The 15,500-nt window shown below is 39.6% G+C and overlaps 1 protein-coding gene across 1 annotated transcript; it reads right to left on the reverse strand.

The window, feature by feature from the left end:
- Positions 1–925: 925 nt before the first annotated feature.
- On the reverse strand, positions 926–10,466 carry LOC121677945 (BEN domain-containing protein 5-like). The gene is made up of 13 exons (XM_042057099.1): positions 10,347–10,466; positions 10,025–10,140; positions 8,674–8,760; positions 8,382–8,459; positions 7,641–7,718; positions 7,525–7,551; positions 7,228–7,254; positions 7,052–7,125; positions 6,843–6,958; positions 6,549–6,628; positions 6,015–6,231; positions 1,497–1,618; positions 926–993 (listed from the first exon to the last, which is right to left on the reverse strand). Exons 2-12 carry the CDS (start codon positions 10,112–10,114, stop codon positions 1,500–1,502), a joined length of 993 nt encoding a protein of 330 aa, XP_041913033.1. The 5' UTR covers positions 10,115–10,140; positions 10,347–10,466; the 3' UTR covers positions 926–993; positions 1,497–1,499.
- Between the last annotated feature and the right edge of the window lie 5,034 nt (positions 10,467–15,500).

Consider the following 15,500-nt stretch of genomic DNA (forward strand, 5'->3'; position numbering starts at 1 on the left):
GCTCTTTGGTGGAGAAATGCGCACACATCCTGATTTACTTACACCTGGCTTGACATAGTCGCTCCTACTCATTCTTGAGCTAGGATGACCAGACAACGCTGTCAAACCTCACTTTATCACTTATCTTGGATGTCTTAATTCTGCTTTGTGAAATACCCCTCAGCTTGATGTTGGTTAGCTTGGTGACAAGGAAATTAAAATGTCACTTCCTGGTTGCCTGGTTTGTTGTGATGATGTTTCCTCTCTGCCAGATGTGGAATCTTAACAATGGCTAGACGTTGGTTTGCTTACCGTCGTTTGAACTGCCGTTGTCCTTTGCTGTGTAATTTGTTAGCTAGACGCTAGCGATTAGCAAAATGCTAACGAGCGCCCTCATGTGGAACCACAGAAGGAACTGCAACCAGTTCAGAAACCGTAAGTTTTCCGAGAGTTGAACCCAAGCAGAAAATCCAGTTCAAATCCAGTTAAAAATTCCAGTAGGAAAAGCCAGTAGGAAAAGCCAGTAGGAAACCATTTGGAAACCAATAGGCCTATAGTTAAGTTGGCTGTTCAACATTGACATGCTTTGAGCTTTTCAATTTATGTTAAAAAGTTCAAACATCTTTAACTTAAAAGTAATAAAAAATAACATAAACAAACTGGATGCCACATTATTATTTTTTTATTATTAAATGAACAATAGTGGAACAAGTTACAAATGCAAAATCAGAAATAAAACACGTTAAAAAATAAATAACATTACAAAATATAAAAATATTGTAAATAAAATTATATTATATATTATATAACAAAATAAAAAAAACAAAATGATATAATAAAATAATAAAATACTTTTTCTTTTTTAATATTTAAAATAATAATAATGATAATAAATAAAAAATACTAAATATAAAAATACCAAAACATTAAGATATAAAATAACTAGATTGCCTTCAAAGTTCAAACACACACAGACAGACACACACGCTGCACGGCAGGGTCTCAGCAGGACCACTAGAGCAGGAGGAAACACAAAACACAGACAACCAACCTTTAAATGAATTTCATGAAGATAGTAGACATGTTATATGTTATAAGTCTACTAGTCCTAGAGCCAGAGGGTCAGTGGCAAGAAAGCAGAAGAATTTAGATTCCCTCGTACAGTGTGAGCAGGAGCTGGATACCCGCGATTGAAAATATTGCACAGTGTATGCCCGCCTTAACTTATCTGAGTAACCAGTAGACCTGTGTACTAGTCTTGCGACAAGCTATCTCTGCGTTGGTTGGATCAAATTTGAGGTTGGTTCTTGTTAGGTTTTTAGTGTTTTTTTTATTTTATTTTTTCTCGGTAACAATACAGTCTATCTACCTCATTAGGTACAATGGAGGAGTAAATGGTGTATTTATTCACTTTTTTTAAATTTACTTTGACTTTTGACATTTCTGGTACAACAAACTTGTTAAGCCTATAAAAAAGTTGCATGGAAGTGTGTACTGTATTGTAATGTCTTACTCACAGTTTATTTTTTACGATTGAGGTCCATTATTTTCTCTGAGATGTACCCCCCTATTTTTTTGGACCTGGCCCCCAGCTCTGGCTCCTTGGCCCCATGCTCCACGAGCCATTTTCGGAATGTCTCTAAAATATATCAATAGACAAAACAGGAAAACCTTTGAGAAGAACAGGTTTAACAGCAAATGTTTAAGTTACACTCTCTCTACATACATTAATAGACATGTTGCAGCAGGCTTCCTCCCAAAAAAAAACAAAAAGAAGACAAAAATCAATCAGCCCAATACAGGATCCTGGCATGTAGAATATACACAGTTGTTAGTCTGTTTGTTTGCACTTGGGACAGGCCAAAGTGCAGACAGTCACTGAATATTAAAGGTCTCATTCACCGAGAAACCGTTTAATACTTGTTCCTTTCGAAATACTATAGCTCACTCCAAGTTGCATATGCATGCTGCACGTGAAAATGATCTTCTACCCCCATTGCCCGCATTAGCCAATGAAAGAAAATACACGGAAAAACAAGCGAATCAGAAAAAGCCCTTCCCTGTGACGCCGCAGGGAAAACAATTATTCATGGCCTCGCCCACCTTGGCTTGTGACCGCCCACAGGAAGACAGGAAGATTTTGGCCAGGTGATTGTCTCTCTGCAGCTAGTAGGAGCTAACAGCAAGTTGCTAACATGGCGGAGCAAATTCGTGCCTGTGTTATTTGTGGCAATAACACATCAATGTTGCATGTCTTGCCTTAGAAAGAAGAGTTGAGGAAGAAATGGTTGGAATTTATCATTGGAACACCACCACCGAAGTTTAGTGCAACATTAGTTCTGTGTTCCAATCATTTCGACCACTCTCACTGTGCCTGCCTACAGTTAGAAAGTGGTTTTGCATCTATGTTCTGAAAACCTGGACCTGTACGTCACGACGATCGACCACTAGCTCACAGGCTGTAAGTACAAACAAACTTTTCCACCTAACGACTGTTACAAAATAGCATGTTCATATTCTTCACTTTAGCATGCATGAAAAGGGCACAAGCTAGGCTTAGGCTAGCCTATATTACAGGAAGCTACACCAGGCACGTAACTGAAGTGTTCTGTTCGCGACGTGTAAAATCAGAATGTCTAATAGGAAGGGCTCTGGTAAAAATCCATTAGAGGAATGGTCTATTATTTTGAATGTAGCCTACAGGCCACACGCCAGGTGTAGCTACTTCCATTGATTAGACCAATTGGAAGCTAATTGTTGCAGAAGACGCACGTGAACGGAATGCTTCAGTTACGTGCCTGGTGTAGCTACACTCATAAGAAACTGTATGACCACACTACCCAGAGATTTAGCTTGTTGAACCTATAATCTTCTAACCTAAGCGTTAAACCACAAATAATAATATTGGCAACAATATCTTATGCTCAACTGGACTGGTATTGTTCTAGTCTAAACAGGAAAAATCAAAAACACAATACGTGCACTATTAGGCTAAGTTGCTATCACTAGAGCCCAGGTATTTACACTTCAGTCTAATTTATGTCTTCTTGCCATTATTACATTGGCCTTTGTAGGCCTACAATGATGTTTTGTTTGATTACTTGCTGTTTACTTAGTGTTTTGTATGTCTTCCAGAGCACATCCTCATATTGGGCTACACAGCTTTCTAGCCTACATTAGGTCATCACGTTAGAAGCAAAGGTTTGTGATCTAACTTTTATTGTTGTGCTAGTTAGTTTCTAGAAGTCTTTTTCTAGTAGGCTAATACAGGTTCTTATGTGCTCGTCAATGTTTGGGAAAGTCAATTCATGGGTTTCATCAGGTCACTTTTAACAGGTGTATAAAATCAAGCACCTCGATTATGAATGCAGACTGCATGGTGCTTGATTAATACACCTGCAAATGGACCTGATGAAACCCATGAATTGCATAACAGATAGAATTGATATCACTGAATGTCTTCTTGTGGGTGTGCCATAGAATTGATATCACTGAATGTCTTTTTGTGGTTGTGCTACTTAGTACATCATACACCTTACCACAGTCACTGAAATATTTTTTGTTTCCATTGTGCCAGTAGAGTTTTGTGTGAGATAGTGAATGCCCTGTGTACTATTAGTGTCTTGTAACTTGACAGTAATACACATTTATTTACTTTAGGTACCCAAACAGAATACTTCATGAAAAGTATGAGTATTGATACAAGCACTTCGGATACACCATGGACATGGGGGCCTGCTACCTCTACTCCCATCAAGCCTGTTCATCCAAGGCCAGCTAGAAGACCTCGGGTTGATCAAGAGGATACAAGGATACAAGGAAGTTTAGGAGGAGGAGGAGGATGAAAGTGACATCTCCTCAATAACACCTGATAGCTCCACCTATGGCCCAGCGCAATCAATGAGCAATGTAATAGAATCATCACAGCCAACGAATGTGTTTTGTGTTGTCCCTTCGGATACCCAGGACAACACAAGCCGAAACAACAACTCAGACCTTTTTAATCCCAGCACCATCTTACAAAGGATCTGTAGGCCAGATGTCTGCATCGTCTGGCAAAAAGAGGACATTGTTAATTCTGTGCATAGTTTGGATGTTCTTGTTTTGTCTTTGCATTATTTTAATATACTGCAATATTACTGTTTGTCAGTGTTTCTCAAACTTTTTCAGACCAAGGACCACTTAAACAATAATAATTTAAACAAAAAAAAAGATCACTGACCACCTAGCAAAAAAAAACAAAACAGTAGACCTACTTCAACAGTATATTACACAATAGGCCTTCTCACTAAACCACCTTGCTTATTGTCTTTGCACCATGCTTATGCTGTCAGAGGATTCATATGATTTAAACTGGCATACTGTAGGTTACATGAGTGTTGCAGAACTGTTTGGATTTACTGTACATACAAGTTGACTCAATATTGCAAACAACTCATCTATTATATTTTACCACATCTACTTGTGGAACACTTGAGAGAGCTTGCGGACCACACTTTGAGTACCACTGATGTATGTAAATATAATAAAGCTATTTATTGAAAATTGACCTGTTTTGTATATTAGTTTTAGGAGTTGCATCAGTTTTTGTCCCTTTTAGGCTAGAGGTTTACCTTACCTTTCATATCTTCTGTCTCACAGGGGGTCATAGTCGTCATAGTCGAATGTTTAGTGCATTTTGAAGGGAGTACATTATGTTAAGGCAGACTGGTTCTAATCCTGGGTACAGGGTCATACAGACAACAGAGGTACTGGTGTTGCCCATTTTTCTAACATGAGCAATCCCCTTATGAAAAAGTAGTATAGGAATCGTGTAGTATTTTGGGACAAAATATTATAGTAATCTTATAGGAATACATGTTTTGGGACATACTGTAGAAGTACTACTAATAACTATAATATCCTATAACTGCTATAGTTTTTCTATAGTAGTCTTTCACTATAAGATTCCTATAGTAGTTTTTCCTAAGGGTCATACGTGACTGAAAACAACTTGAGTAGGCTAACCTCTGCCAATGTTGGCTATCAAAGCCATAGTTTATAGTCATTACTGGAGAAGTCTTGCAGCACACGTTCTCTGCTTCTGTAGGCATTCTGGTGCAATTCCAGCGAAATATAGCTAGAAGTAGGTAAGTGTGTTTGCATTTAGATCTATATATATATATATTGAGCTATAACCAAGTGGTCTTTCAATGATAGTATCATGGAATTCAAACCATAACTATCTATTCCGATAGCATACAATTAGCAGGCTAGGTCAGTGGCTGAACTGCATTTAGGGTGCTTATAACCTGTGTTGTGAAGTAAAATATCTAGGAAGATTGCAAAGACTTTTGACTGTGTAAAGAAATAGGTCTTTATTTTAAAACGTTTCCAACTGTTTATTACTTGAATGCAAGATGACGATTGCCACAAACGTTTACCTCTTTTAGGATAAATTTTAAGCTGACATGCAGTTGTTACCATTCTATTAAACCAACGTTCACCGACAAACGATCAGGAAGCGGTTCTTCTTCCTACTCGGATACTAGGATCAAACACATGAAGTTGTATCTCCGAAGACATTTTGTGAAACAGTTTTGACTCGAGTTTTAGCCAGGTTTTAACACTGTAAAGTTGAACATGGAGCATAGCACAGGCAGAATCGGATGAGGACGCACTGGAGGGAGAGTCACAGTACTGTTAGCCAATGAGAGGCGAGGTCATTAACATGTCATGAATATTCATGAGCAAGAGGCAAATCCTGTCGTTCCTCCCCTCCCACCTTCCCCACCAAACTAGAACAGCATGAAATAGACGCAGCAGAGCATTTTTTTTCACCAAAACCGGCTCACAGGGCATTCATTAATACTAGAGACCATGGCAAAATTAATGAAAAAACGATGAGATGAGACCTTTAATGTGATGCTTCGATCATTTACATGTTTAAAGTAAATGGCTGTTGAAAACTTGCAATACAAAAAAATGTTGCCTCAATGTTGAATTTGTTGTGATCGTAACATGAAGAAATCAATGAGCTCATAACTTAGACCAACCTTTCACGGCTTTGTATTTGTTGGGGGTGAGGGGAGGTTTGGCAACCGCCCCGGCCGTTTTCAGGCGGTTGCACACCCTCCCCTCTGTGGACCTGCCTCTGAGCACCTCAGACCCCCACACTGCCACCGCCAGGTCCTTGCAGAAGCGGGAGTCTGACTTTGAGGCCTTGAGCCAGTCCCAGACTCCCGCTTTGAGCAAGACTGCACCAATATTAACCTGGAAAGACATTAGGTCTGAGTGAACGTCTTTGATCATTATGTCACAGATAGGGATGAGAATTGAAAGCAGGTTCATGTTGAATTGAAAATGGAATATGAATAATTGAAATCGTATCAATTCCCATCCCTAGCTAGTGGTACAAGGAGTCAGTGTACAGGTTGTGTAACGGCAAAAATGTGTTGTCCCCTGGAAATATCAATTTTGAAACAACTGACAGTATTTTTTTGACAACCATTATTGCACAGACTACTTTAAGTTGGATAACAGTTTCAAGTGTTGTCCTTAATTCTCAAGACATTTCGATTTGAATGTACCTTGCCATCCTCTGCAGCTGGGGGAAGAGCCTCCGATGGCTGAGGGGCATGTGGCCGAGGAGTAGGACGTGGTGTTGAGGCTGTGGAGGATAATGAAAATAAATACAGCTTTTAGGCCGATTCACATTATTCCTTCTATTCTAATTGGTCTATACAGTCAAAAATGAGAGGGGCATTATCAGCCAGAGCATCTCTGACTGTTAATCAGTATGCAATCAACATTATGAACTTGAGTGCTGTATTGCGTATTTCTGCACTTTTGTGTTTGTCTTTATCCAATACGTTTTCACTCACCCTCACTACCTCCTCCTAAGATTTGAGACGTGCAGGCATGTACGTCCCGAATGGCACTGTACAGCCTGCACGTCTCTTCGTCCTTCTTGGCGAGTTTCCTCTCCAGCTCACTGCACCTAAAAAGAAAATCATGTCAATTTAAACCAACCCAAACCAATTGCTACCATTTCTCAGAAAGTTGTGGTTGGATATGAAAAATATGTTTGTACCTCTGCCGAAGGCGTGCATTTTCCAGTTTTAAGGCTTTATTGGCCTTAAGAGCCTCCTCGTATCTATCTGAAAACTGAATGTAAAAGATCTATTGTAATTACAATTACTTTAAGGACAAGTTATTTTTAATGCTATAAGGGTATAAGGCCCACTTTCTACATGCAGATTTCCTTACCTCATCCTCCAGGGTGACCAAAACATCCTATAAACAAACAAAAATTGCACGATAAATAAAGGTGAAATTAATTTGAGAGCCAATAAAGACTATGAATTCGATGAGTGTAGGCGTGACCATTAGTTGAATGCACAATACCCCCCCCCCCCAAAAAAAAAAAAAACACGGGTGCAAACACACACACACACACACACACACACAATCTTACCATAGACGGTGTTGATTGGGAGGTCTATTGTAATTACAATTGGTACAAGTACAAGTAATAAGTTATTTTTAATGCTATAAATGTATTACCTCATCCTCCGAGGTGACCAAAAAATCCTATAAACAAAAAAATAGTACGATAAATCAAGGTGAAATTAATTTGAGAGACAATTAAGACAACATACAGTACACACAAGGAATCTTACCACAGTCGTAGATGTGTGTGGCTGTGCTTCTGCAGGGGGGAAGCACCTTTTTTTAAATGGAGATGTGGTGTCCCTGACCTGTGGACAAATAGGCTTGATTAGTACACAGAGGTCAATTATGTAAGGGATAATGTATAGAACGCCGGTCATTACTGGGAAAATAAGTCCTGACAGGGCGAACCGGACCCCGACACGCAGCGGAGGGGTCTTGTTCCGCCCTGAAGGGACTTATTTTCACAGTAATGACCGGCGTTCTATACATTATCCCGCTTATTATACGGCTACTTAAACGAAATAATAAACTCCTCACGATATGACTTTAGCCTACATAACCTAGCCTATTTGTTAACGTTCATCGTGGCATTTGCTGAGAAACAAATAGTTTGCAACAACACACGCTGCTGAACTTCAATCAAACATTCTTTAGAACACAGCTGATCAAACGTCTGCTTTCACGTTTGAATGAAGTTCCAGTCCTTGCGTAGTGATATGAAAGACGTATCAGAAGCACAAAACCTGTTGCCATTGACAGCGGTAATTATATGTTTGCAGTGGTAATTACATGAATATATTTTACTGTAGAACTTTGGGAAAGCCCATTCAAGTCAATGGAGCGTTCTACTAGCATTGTGAAGAGCCGTATAATAAATTACATTACATTACACTTAGCTGACACTTTAGCAACTTGTCAGTTATTACAGGGTATTTGTTACAACATACAGTACACACAAGGAATCTTACCACAGTCGTAGATGTGTGTGGCTGTGCTTCTGCAGGGGGGAAGCTCTTTTTTTTTAAAGTAGAGGTGGTGTCCCTGACCTGTGGACACATAGGCTTGATTAGTACACAGAGGCCAATTATATTACATTACATTACAATTAGCTGACACTTTAGCAACTTGTCAGTCATTACAGGGTATTGGTTGCAACACACACACACACCCACACACACACACACACACACGGCTTGATGAGTACACAGCATTCATTATTCTTTAACATTTTAACAAGATAACTTCAGAAAGCAAGCTCACCGATTTATTTACAAATGGCCTCTTCTTCTTTGCCAGGATGGCCCTCATCAGCTGTTGGTCCCCCTCGCGTTCCTTTTTCTTCATCATCTATGATAATGTGTTGGAAAGATGACATGCAGTATTGTTTAATGTGTTTATTGCTACAGACAGCACAACAGTGATGTAGAAGGATGACCGTTTCAAATATAGTAAGGGAGAGCCGGGACAGTTGAAACACTTTTTAATTAAACGTTTTTTACAAAGCGATCATACCACACTGAAAGCTAATATTTGGTCACTAGTAACCTACATCTGTCCTCTGTCAAATACAGATGCATTTTCAGCTTTGAACAAAACGTTCAGGAATTATTACAACAAAAGTGGGACGTGCGTAATGTTTCATTCGTCCCTCCTGGTCGGGACAGTTGAAACAACATAAGGGGACGAATGAAACATACAGTTTAAGCCATATAAACGTCCAACAACTTCGAAATTTTACTACATATCATGAATGGTACTCCCAAAAGGTTTTATTTTAGATAGATTGTTGCAGGGCTATACGTCTTTGTGCATGTCTGTTAACAACTCATTGCCATCATCATGAAGCGTGTATGAAGCGGTTTTTGAAATATCATGCCCTGTGGATGATTCTGCCATGTTTATAGCTAGAACGGTAAGCTTTCCCATTTATATCATGTTTATATTGTTGAAAATGTCGTTTCAGTAGGTTTTTACGTGGGTTAGGCCAATGCACATCCAAATAAGTAGGCTTAACGACCCACCGGCCGTCAGTCTCCATAGGATAACATGGGAACACTCAACCCCTACCTTGGGCCCAAATGTATTTTCATCTTCCTAAAACTGTTTTTCTATGTCTTACCTCCATAAATTATTGTTTAAACACAGCTATTTGTGCATTTAATTGAAATACATGGAGTTACAGCCTGGTCGGGACGATTGAAACAGTGTCACATGTGTCACTATAGCTTGTTTTGCTTTCCATGTATCCAAGCATGCGATATGAAAGTCTGGGATTGTGGAGAACACTAAAGGGTCTACTGAATAAGCATTAAGTCAAGCCTTTAAATGAAAAACCCTCATTGATAATCGTAAAAATGTAACCGCTAATGCAGTTTACTTATGCACATCAAAACTCGTTTATCGCCAGTAACTCCGTGATAAAATGACATAGCAGGAAGATATTTGGCTGATAGAAGGAGGTTAACATGCTCTATTTTGACCGAAGGACGTCGGTCTGTCATCATTAATCTCGGAGAAAACTGGATTGTTTCATTCGTCCCGATATGCGATATTCATTCGTCCCGTGTTTCAATCGTCCCGGCTCTCCCCTAACAGTGGCACTGGCACCTACTTTTTTGGTGTTGGTGACGGGGGGCATAGGTTTGACCGGCACCACCGGGTCGGCCCTTAGTTTTGGAACCGGCGTCCTTTTGGCAGCCATGTCCGCCTTCAGCTGCTCTTCCTCTTCTGTAATAGAGAAAAGATCTAAGTAATTCTAACAGAGAAGACGATAATGTCTATGGATCCAAAGGTTCAACAGAGACCAACAGCATTTTACAGATACACAAACAAATAAATAAATTGTATATTACACAAACCGCAATGCTTTTCAATTGAATTTCACGTTGCCTGCTATGCTAGTTGTTATACAATGCTAGTTATCAGTGTCATACCAGGGTCAAAAAAGACTTGTTTTTCCCCACTTCGTTTGTGCCTTTAGTTTACACACAAACTGGATATTTCTTAATAAGAACAAAGACTATTACCAGGAATTCCTGTGAATGTGGAGACAACGAATTATTGGTTACCTTCATACTGTACCTTCAGCAGGGGTGAAAGTAGTTTTTATTTCTTGGTGGTACTATGATATAGAGTTATAATGCGCGCCCAGAGCGCATGCCGAAAATTTCACTTAGCCTAATTATTTATTATCTATTTATTTGTTTATTTACTGTATTATAGTCTACTTATCAAGCATTCACTAGGACTTCTTATCACTCTAGTATCACTCTTTAACCCACCTGCATCTGTTTTTGATTATGAATAAATTGCAAACACTTTCAACATTTATTTATTTATTTAACCTAGTTACTCTGCTCGCTCCCACTTCCAATCAATTTTTTTTATATAGGCTACTGTATATCATGAAACACGTTTCTTTGAGTCATGCCTTTTTATTTGGGAGACTGCAACGTACTTCTGTCCGCTAAAACACTTTCATTATTGCTGCGCAAGATCTGGTTAAGCCGTACACGCGCTGTCTGTCTCGTGTCTCTCCAGCGAAACACTGCACACATAAAACCAGAATAGGCTATTGAAACATCAACATATTTTTCTTTAGCCTGTATGTTTTTTTTATTTGGGAGACTTTCCAAGAAACGTCCGTCTGCTAAAACACTTTGGATACCAGTGCACGTTGGCGCAATTACTGTAGGCTACTGTACAGTAGCAGTACAGTACAAGCTATAATAGCTTGCTCGTTGTCTGTCCAGCTGCACGGGAGGTTTAGACACAATTCAGATACAGTTCAGAACGATGTATATGAAATATATTTTGGGGGAAACGTGTTGCTTCTGGTAATTTGACGTTAGCAGTTGTGTTGTCATGCTGAAAGTGCTATATTTTTCAGAGACAGTATAGTTTTCTTTCCGGTACGGCGTACCCTCTCCAAATATTTTAGTGGTACTCCGTACCGGCCAGTACCGGCTTACTTTCACCCCTGACCTTCAGTTAGCAAAAACTTGAATGGCTTTCTCCTTCTCACTATAGTGCCATCTACAGGCGCAGCATACCGGTATTCGCAGCAGCTCTATAGTCATCACGCGCCGGTGTAAAAATTCTGAGTGCGTGAATGACTGACTGGGGCATTAACGTTTACTTTAATACACTAACTTACTACACTATCAACGGACTGGAGCAGGAATATCGCATCACTTCATACTGAACCTACGCTGTTCGTGGATAACAGGTAACGAAAATGTCATATTATACCTTAATGCTTACCTATAAACCATATTTACTGTAGTAATTCATGTGATATATTGTAACGACATGGTATAACGCGACAAACTGTCGCTATATTGGTCCATTCCTAAAATAGCTTGGATAGCTAGCTGCGCCATTATATTTACGGAACAAAATCTCGGATGAAGTTATGTTCACTATTGTGGACGTTTTGACTGATGTAACGTAGTAGGCTATAGGCCTAGCTTTGATCATGTGTTATTGGCTCTGTTGTACAGTAATAGCCATTTGAAATCGCAGACACCAGTTACATGGCAGTCACTAGTTGAAAGCCTAGTTCAACCATGCCAAACTGGTGAGCATGCATGTCTTAATGGTTCTACTGAATCAAACCAGTTACAGCCTACTGGTTTCATCTGTATCGAATTGGTGATGTAGATCACACACACCAGTTAAATCCTACTGATTGAAACTGTATCGAACTGGTGAGTACTCTTATTATGACCGCCGCGCAGCGAAGCGGCGGTCATATAGGTTTAGTCAGATTTTTTTTTTTTTTTTTTTTTTTCTTTTTCGCATGCCCAAATTTCCGTCAATGATTCCCGGGACACTGAAAGCCCGTGGTACACGAAACTTGGTGGACATGTAACCCCACATGGATAGCATGGAACCATCGTTTTTCGTTTTGATCTGTAGCCCCCCCGCTGAATTGGACCCCCCGAAAGGAGGGTAGGGCAGACACAGTTTTCTGTGAATATCTCGAAAACCGTAGGGTTTAGGAGGACCATTTTTTTTTTTGTATGTTGATCTCAAGGGGCCATGTCAACCCATTCCATAACCACTCATTTCATGTATAGCGCCACCTAGTTAAACACAAAAAAGTAAAAATGAGGTGGTGTAATTGAAGGTATCTGTGACCTAACATAGTCAAAACTGCACGAAATTGGAAGTGTAGGATCATTATGACACCCTCTGTATGCACGCCAAGTTTTGTGGAATTCCGTTCATGGGGGGCCACACAATAAATTAATTTATGTTACTATACACCAACTGGCCTGTAGGTGGCCGGAGACAGTTTTCTGTGAATATCTCGAGAACCGTAGGGCCTAGGAGGTCCACCTTTTTTTTGTATGTTGGTCTTAAGGGGGCATGTCAACCCATCCCATTACCACTTATTTCATGTATAGCGCCACCTAGTTAAAAATTAAAAAGCAAAAAATTAGGTGTTTTCATCTCAATATCTCTGGCTGACAAGGTCAAAACTACACGAAATTAAAAGTGTAGGATCATTATGACACCCTCTGAATGCATGCCAAGTTTTGTGTACTTTCGTTCATGGGGGGCCTTACAATAAAATAATTTATGTGTACATTTAGTGACGTACACCAACAAGGATTCCCGGGACACTGAAAGACCGAGGTACACAAAACTTGGTGGGCATGTACCCCCACATGGATAGCATGGAACCGTCATTTTTCGTTTTCATCTGCAGCCCCCCCGCTGGACTGGACCCCCCGAAAGGAGGGTAGGGCAGACACAGTTCTCTGTGAATCTTTTATGGTATGTTGGTCTCAAGGGCCCACATCAACCTGGCTCATAATCACTCATTTGTGATTTGCCCCCCCGGTAAAAAATGAAAATCAGTAGGATTAAAAGAAAGCCAAAATAAATATTCATCATCATCATGGCTGCATTTTCAGTATTGGCGAGAAGTAGTCGTTTGTCCACTAGATGGCGCATCGTTGCAGTGAGACGTAATTTTGTTGGAAGTTAAAAGTGGATTGGAAAAAACAATGGACGCTTCATACAAGGACTGTAATTTACCGCAGCGAACATCTAATAAGGATAGGACGATGTTCACATGAAGTGTAATTCCCATTTCTTCTTGAAGCCGAAATAAATCTGAGGATGTTTATCGGACATGCTTGGTTTTTACTGCAGGTACGTTAATCTTGTAATATCAATAAGGACCTAGGTAATGTTACCGTTAGCGTTGGTTGAGTGATGGAGGCATTTGATTTATTGCATTTGTAGAAAACTATAAATACCAAGCAAATGTATAGCAGCACTGTTTGTATCTTTCGACTGTCATTTATTGCACGTGCTACAAAATCATTCTGTGCAATGGAAGATTTACCAACGTTACACCGGTCTGATACAGTTTTGCCTATACATGCGTGAGACGGAGACGCCTGTTTATTTTGTTTTAAGTGCGTGCAGGGTGTGAGAGGGGAATCGATGTGCTTTGATTACAGCTTGATAGTTGTAGTCTGTGAAATTAAAAAGCACGTGTGTGTGAAGTATCCAAACAATGACACCTTCATTTCATTATGGCTGCTTTAGCAAAACACCTTAAGCTACTGTGTAGTGGGTCCCATTTAGAAGTGGCTACTTCATTCGCGCTTTCCTTGACTCATGGAGCTGCGTGAATGTTATTACAACTTTTCGCCACGATATGACAGTTTAAGTCCGCTTGATACTGTAAGGCGTAAGCCATTGGTTTCCAAAGGAGATTTTATTTGTGTCGCCAGCATAGCCTATTGACAATTTATGTTGTAAATAGGCCTACCTTATAATCCTACCTGTAGCTTAGGGAAGCTAACAGCTTTCTATTAGGATCTAGTTTGTTAGTTACCGTTTTGTCATAACTCCCTGATGCATTTTTGCATTTAGAATAGCCAGAGCGTGTATATCTCAATCGGAAAATTAAACAATATCGGGTGCCTATGGACTAGGCTGGGTGAACCCAGCCTGATCCGCCCGCTATTTATTTTTTGATTTCTTAAAAGATTGAGCTTGGTCTGATGAAAGCCAGACTAGCCATGGACCTCAGTTAAACAATGCAAGGGAACATGAATCAGCCTATATTTGCACTAACAATAACGGACAAAAGCTCTTCAACTTTGGCCCGTTAAAATGTGTATGAACAGTCTAGCGACGCATTTCATCAAGGCCCATTTGGACATGTCAGTTATTTGCACCACTGGTTAGATGTAAAACAGCATTTCGTTTCAGACTAGGCTACTGTTACTTAATTTGTGCATTAACAATAACGTTTCAGACTACTGTTACTTAATTTGTGCATTGACAATAAAGTATTACATGAACTAAAGATGACTAAAATCTTATGTAGAAGAAGAAACATTCACAAAAAATCCATCCATCCAAAAATGACCTTTGTTTTTGATAGCTGTTGAAAACGGCATGGAACTGACAGAGATGTTTTTGTTTATAAATACATTAAAAAAAAAAAAAAAAAAAATAACATTATGCTGATACCTTTTGCTTTTCCCAAATACAATGTAGCCTACAGGTGTAAGTGACCTTTCATCAATCCAGTTGCAATGGATGAACTGTGATGAACTGCCCTACTTGTGATTGTTTAGAGATTTTAAAGGTTTTATAACAATGCTACATCTTCTTTGGCTATTCTACAATCTATTCACCTTTTCAGCACTAGTAGGCTACTTTCTGTGCAGCCGCACACACACACTCAGGCATGCCAAACAAGCATACACAAAAGTTTCAAGAGTGGGGGATGGAGTAAAATATGGAGACAAATTGAAGTGTGATTTATTTTCGCGGAACGGATGTACAGGACTGAGCGGCGGTCATATTTTGTACCGCTATGCGGTACATCTAGTTCCAGTAGCTCTAATGGCTCTACTGGATCTGAACAGGTGTCAAAAGGTATTCTAACTGGACCAACCAGTAGAATTTTTCGAAAACCATTTGACACCAGTTCAAACCAATAGAGACCAGTTAGAAACCAATAGACACCAGTTTGGACCAGTTCATACCAGTAGATTTCCAACTGGATTTGAACTGGATTTTCCGCTTGGGTAAGTTCTCCCCTTATTAGA

Source organism: Alosa sapidissima, chromosome 12, assembly GCF_018492685.1.
Source record: "Alosa sapidissima isolate fAloSap1 chromosome 12, fAloSap1.pri, whole genome shotgun sequence".
Taxonomy (NCBI): domain Eukaryota; kingdom Metazoa; phylum Chordata; class Actinopteri; order Clupeiformes; family Clupeidae; genus Alosa; species Alosa sapidissima.

Excerpts from the sequence above, each read along its gene's own strand:
- LOC121677945 (XM_042057099.1), bottom strand. The coding sequence starts at position 10,114 with ATGGCTGCCAAAAGGACGCCGGTTCCAAAACTAAGGGCCGACCCGGTG. Across the intron at positions 7,126-7,227 it reads TGGTCACCCTGGAGGATGAG|TTTTCAGATAGATACGAGGA; the intron begins GTAAGGAAATCT and ends TTTTACATTCAG. Across the intron at positions 6,232-6,548 it reads CAGCTGCAGAGGATGGCAAG|GTTAATATTGGTGCAGTCTT; the intron begins GTACATTCAAAT and ends ATGTCTTTCCAG.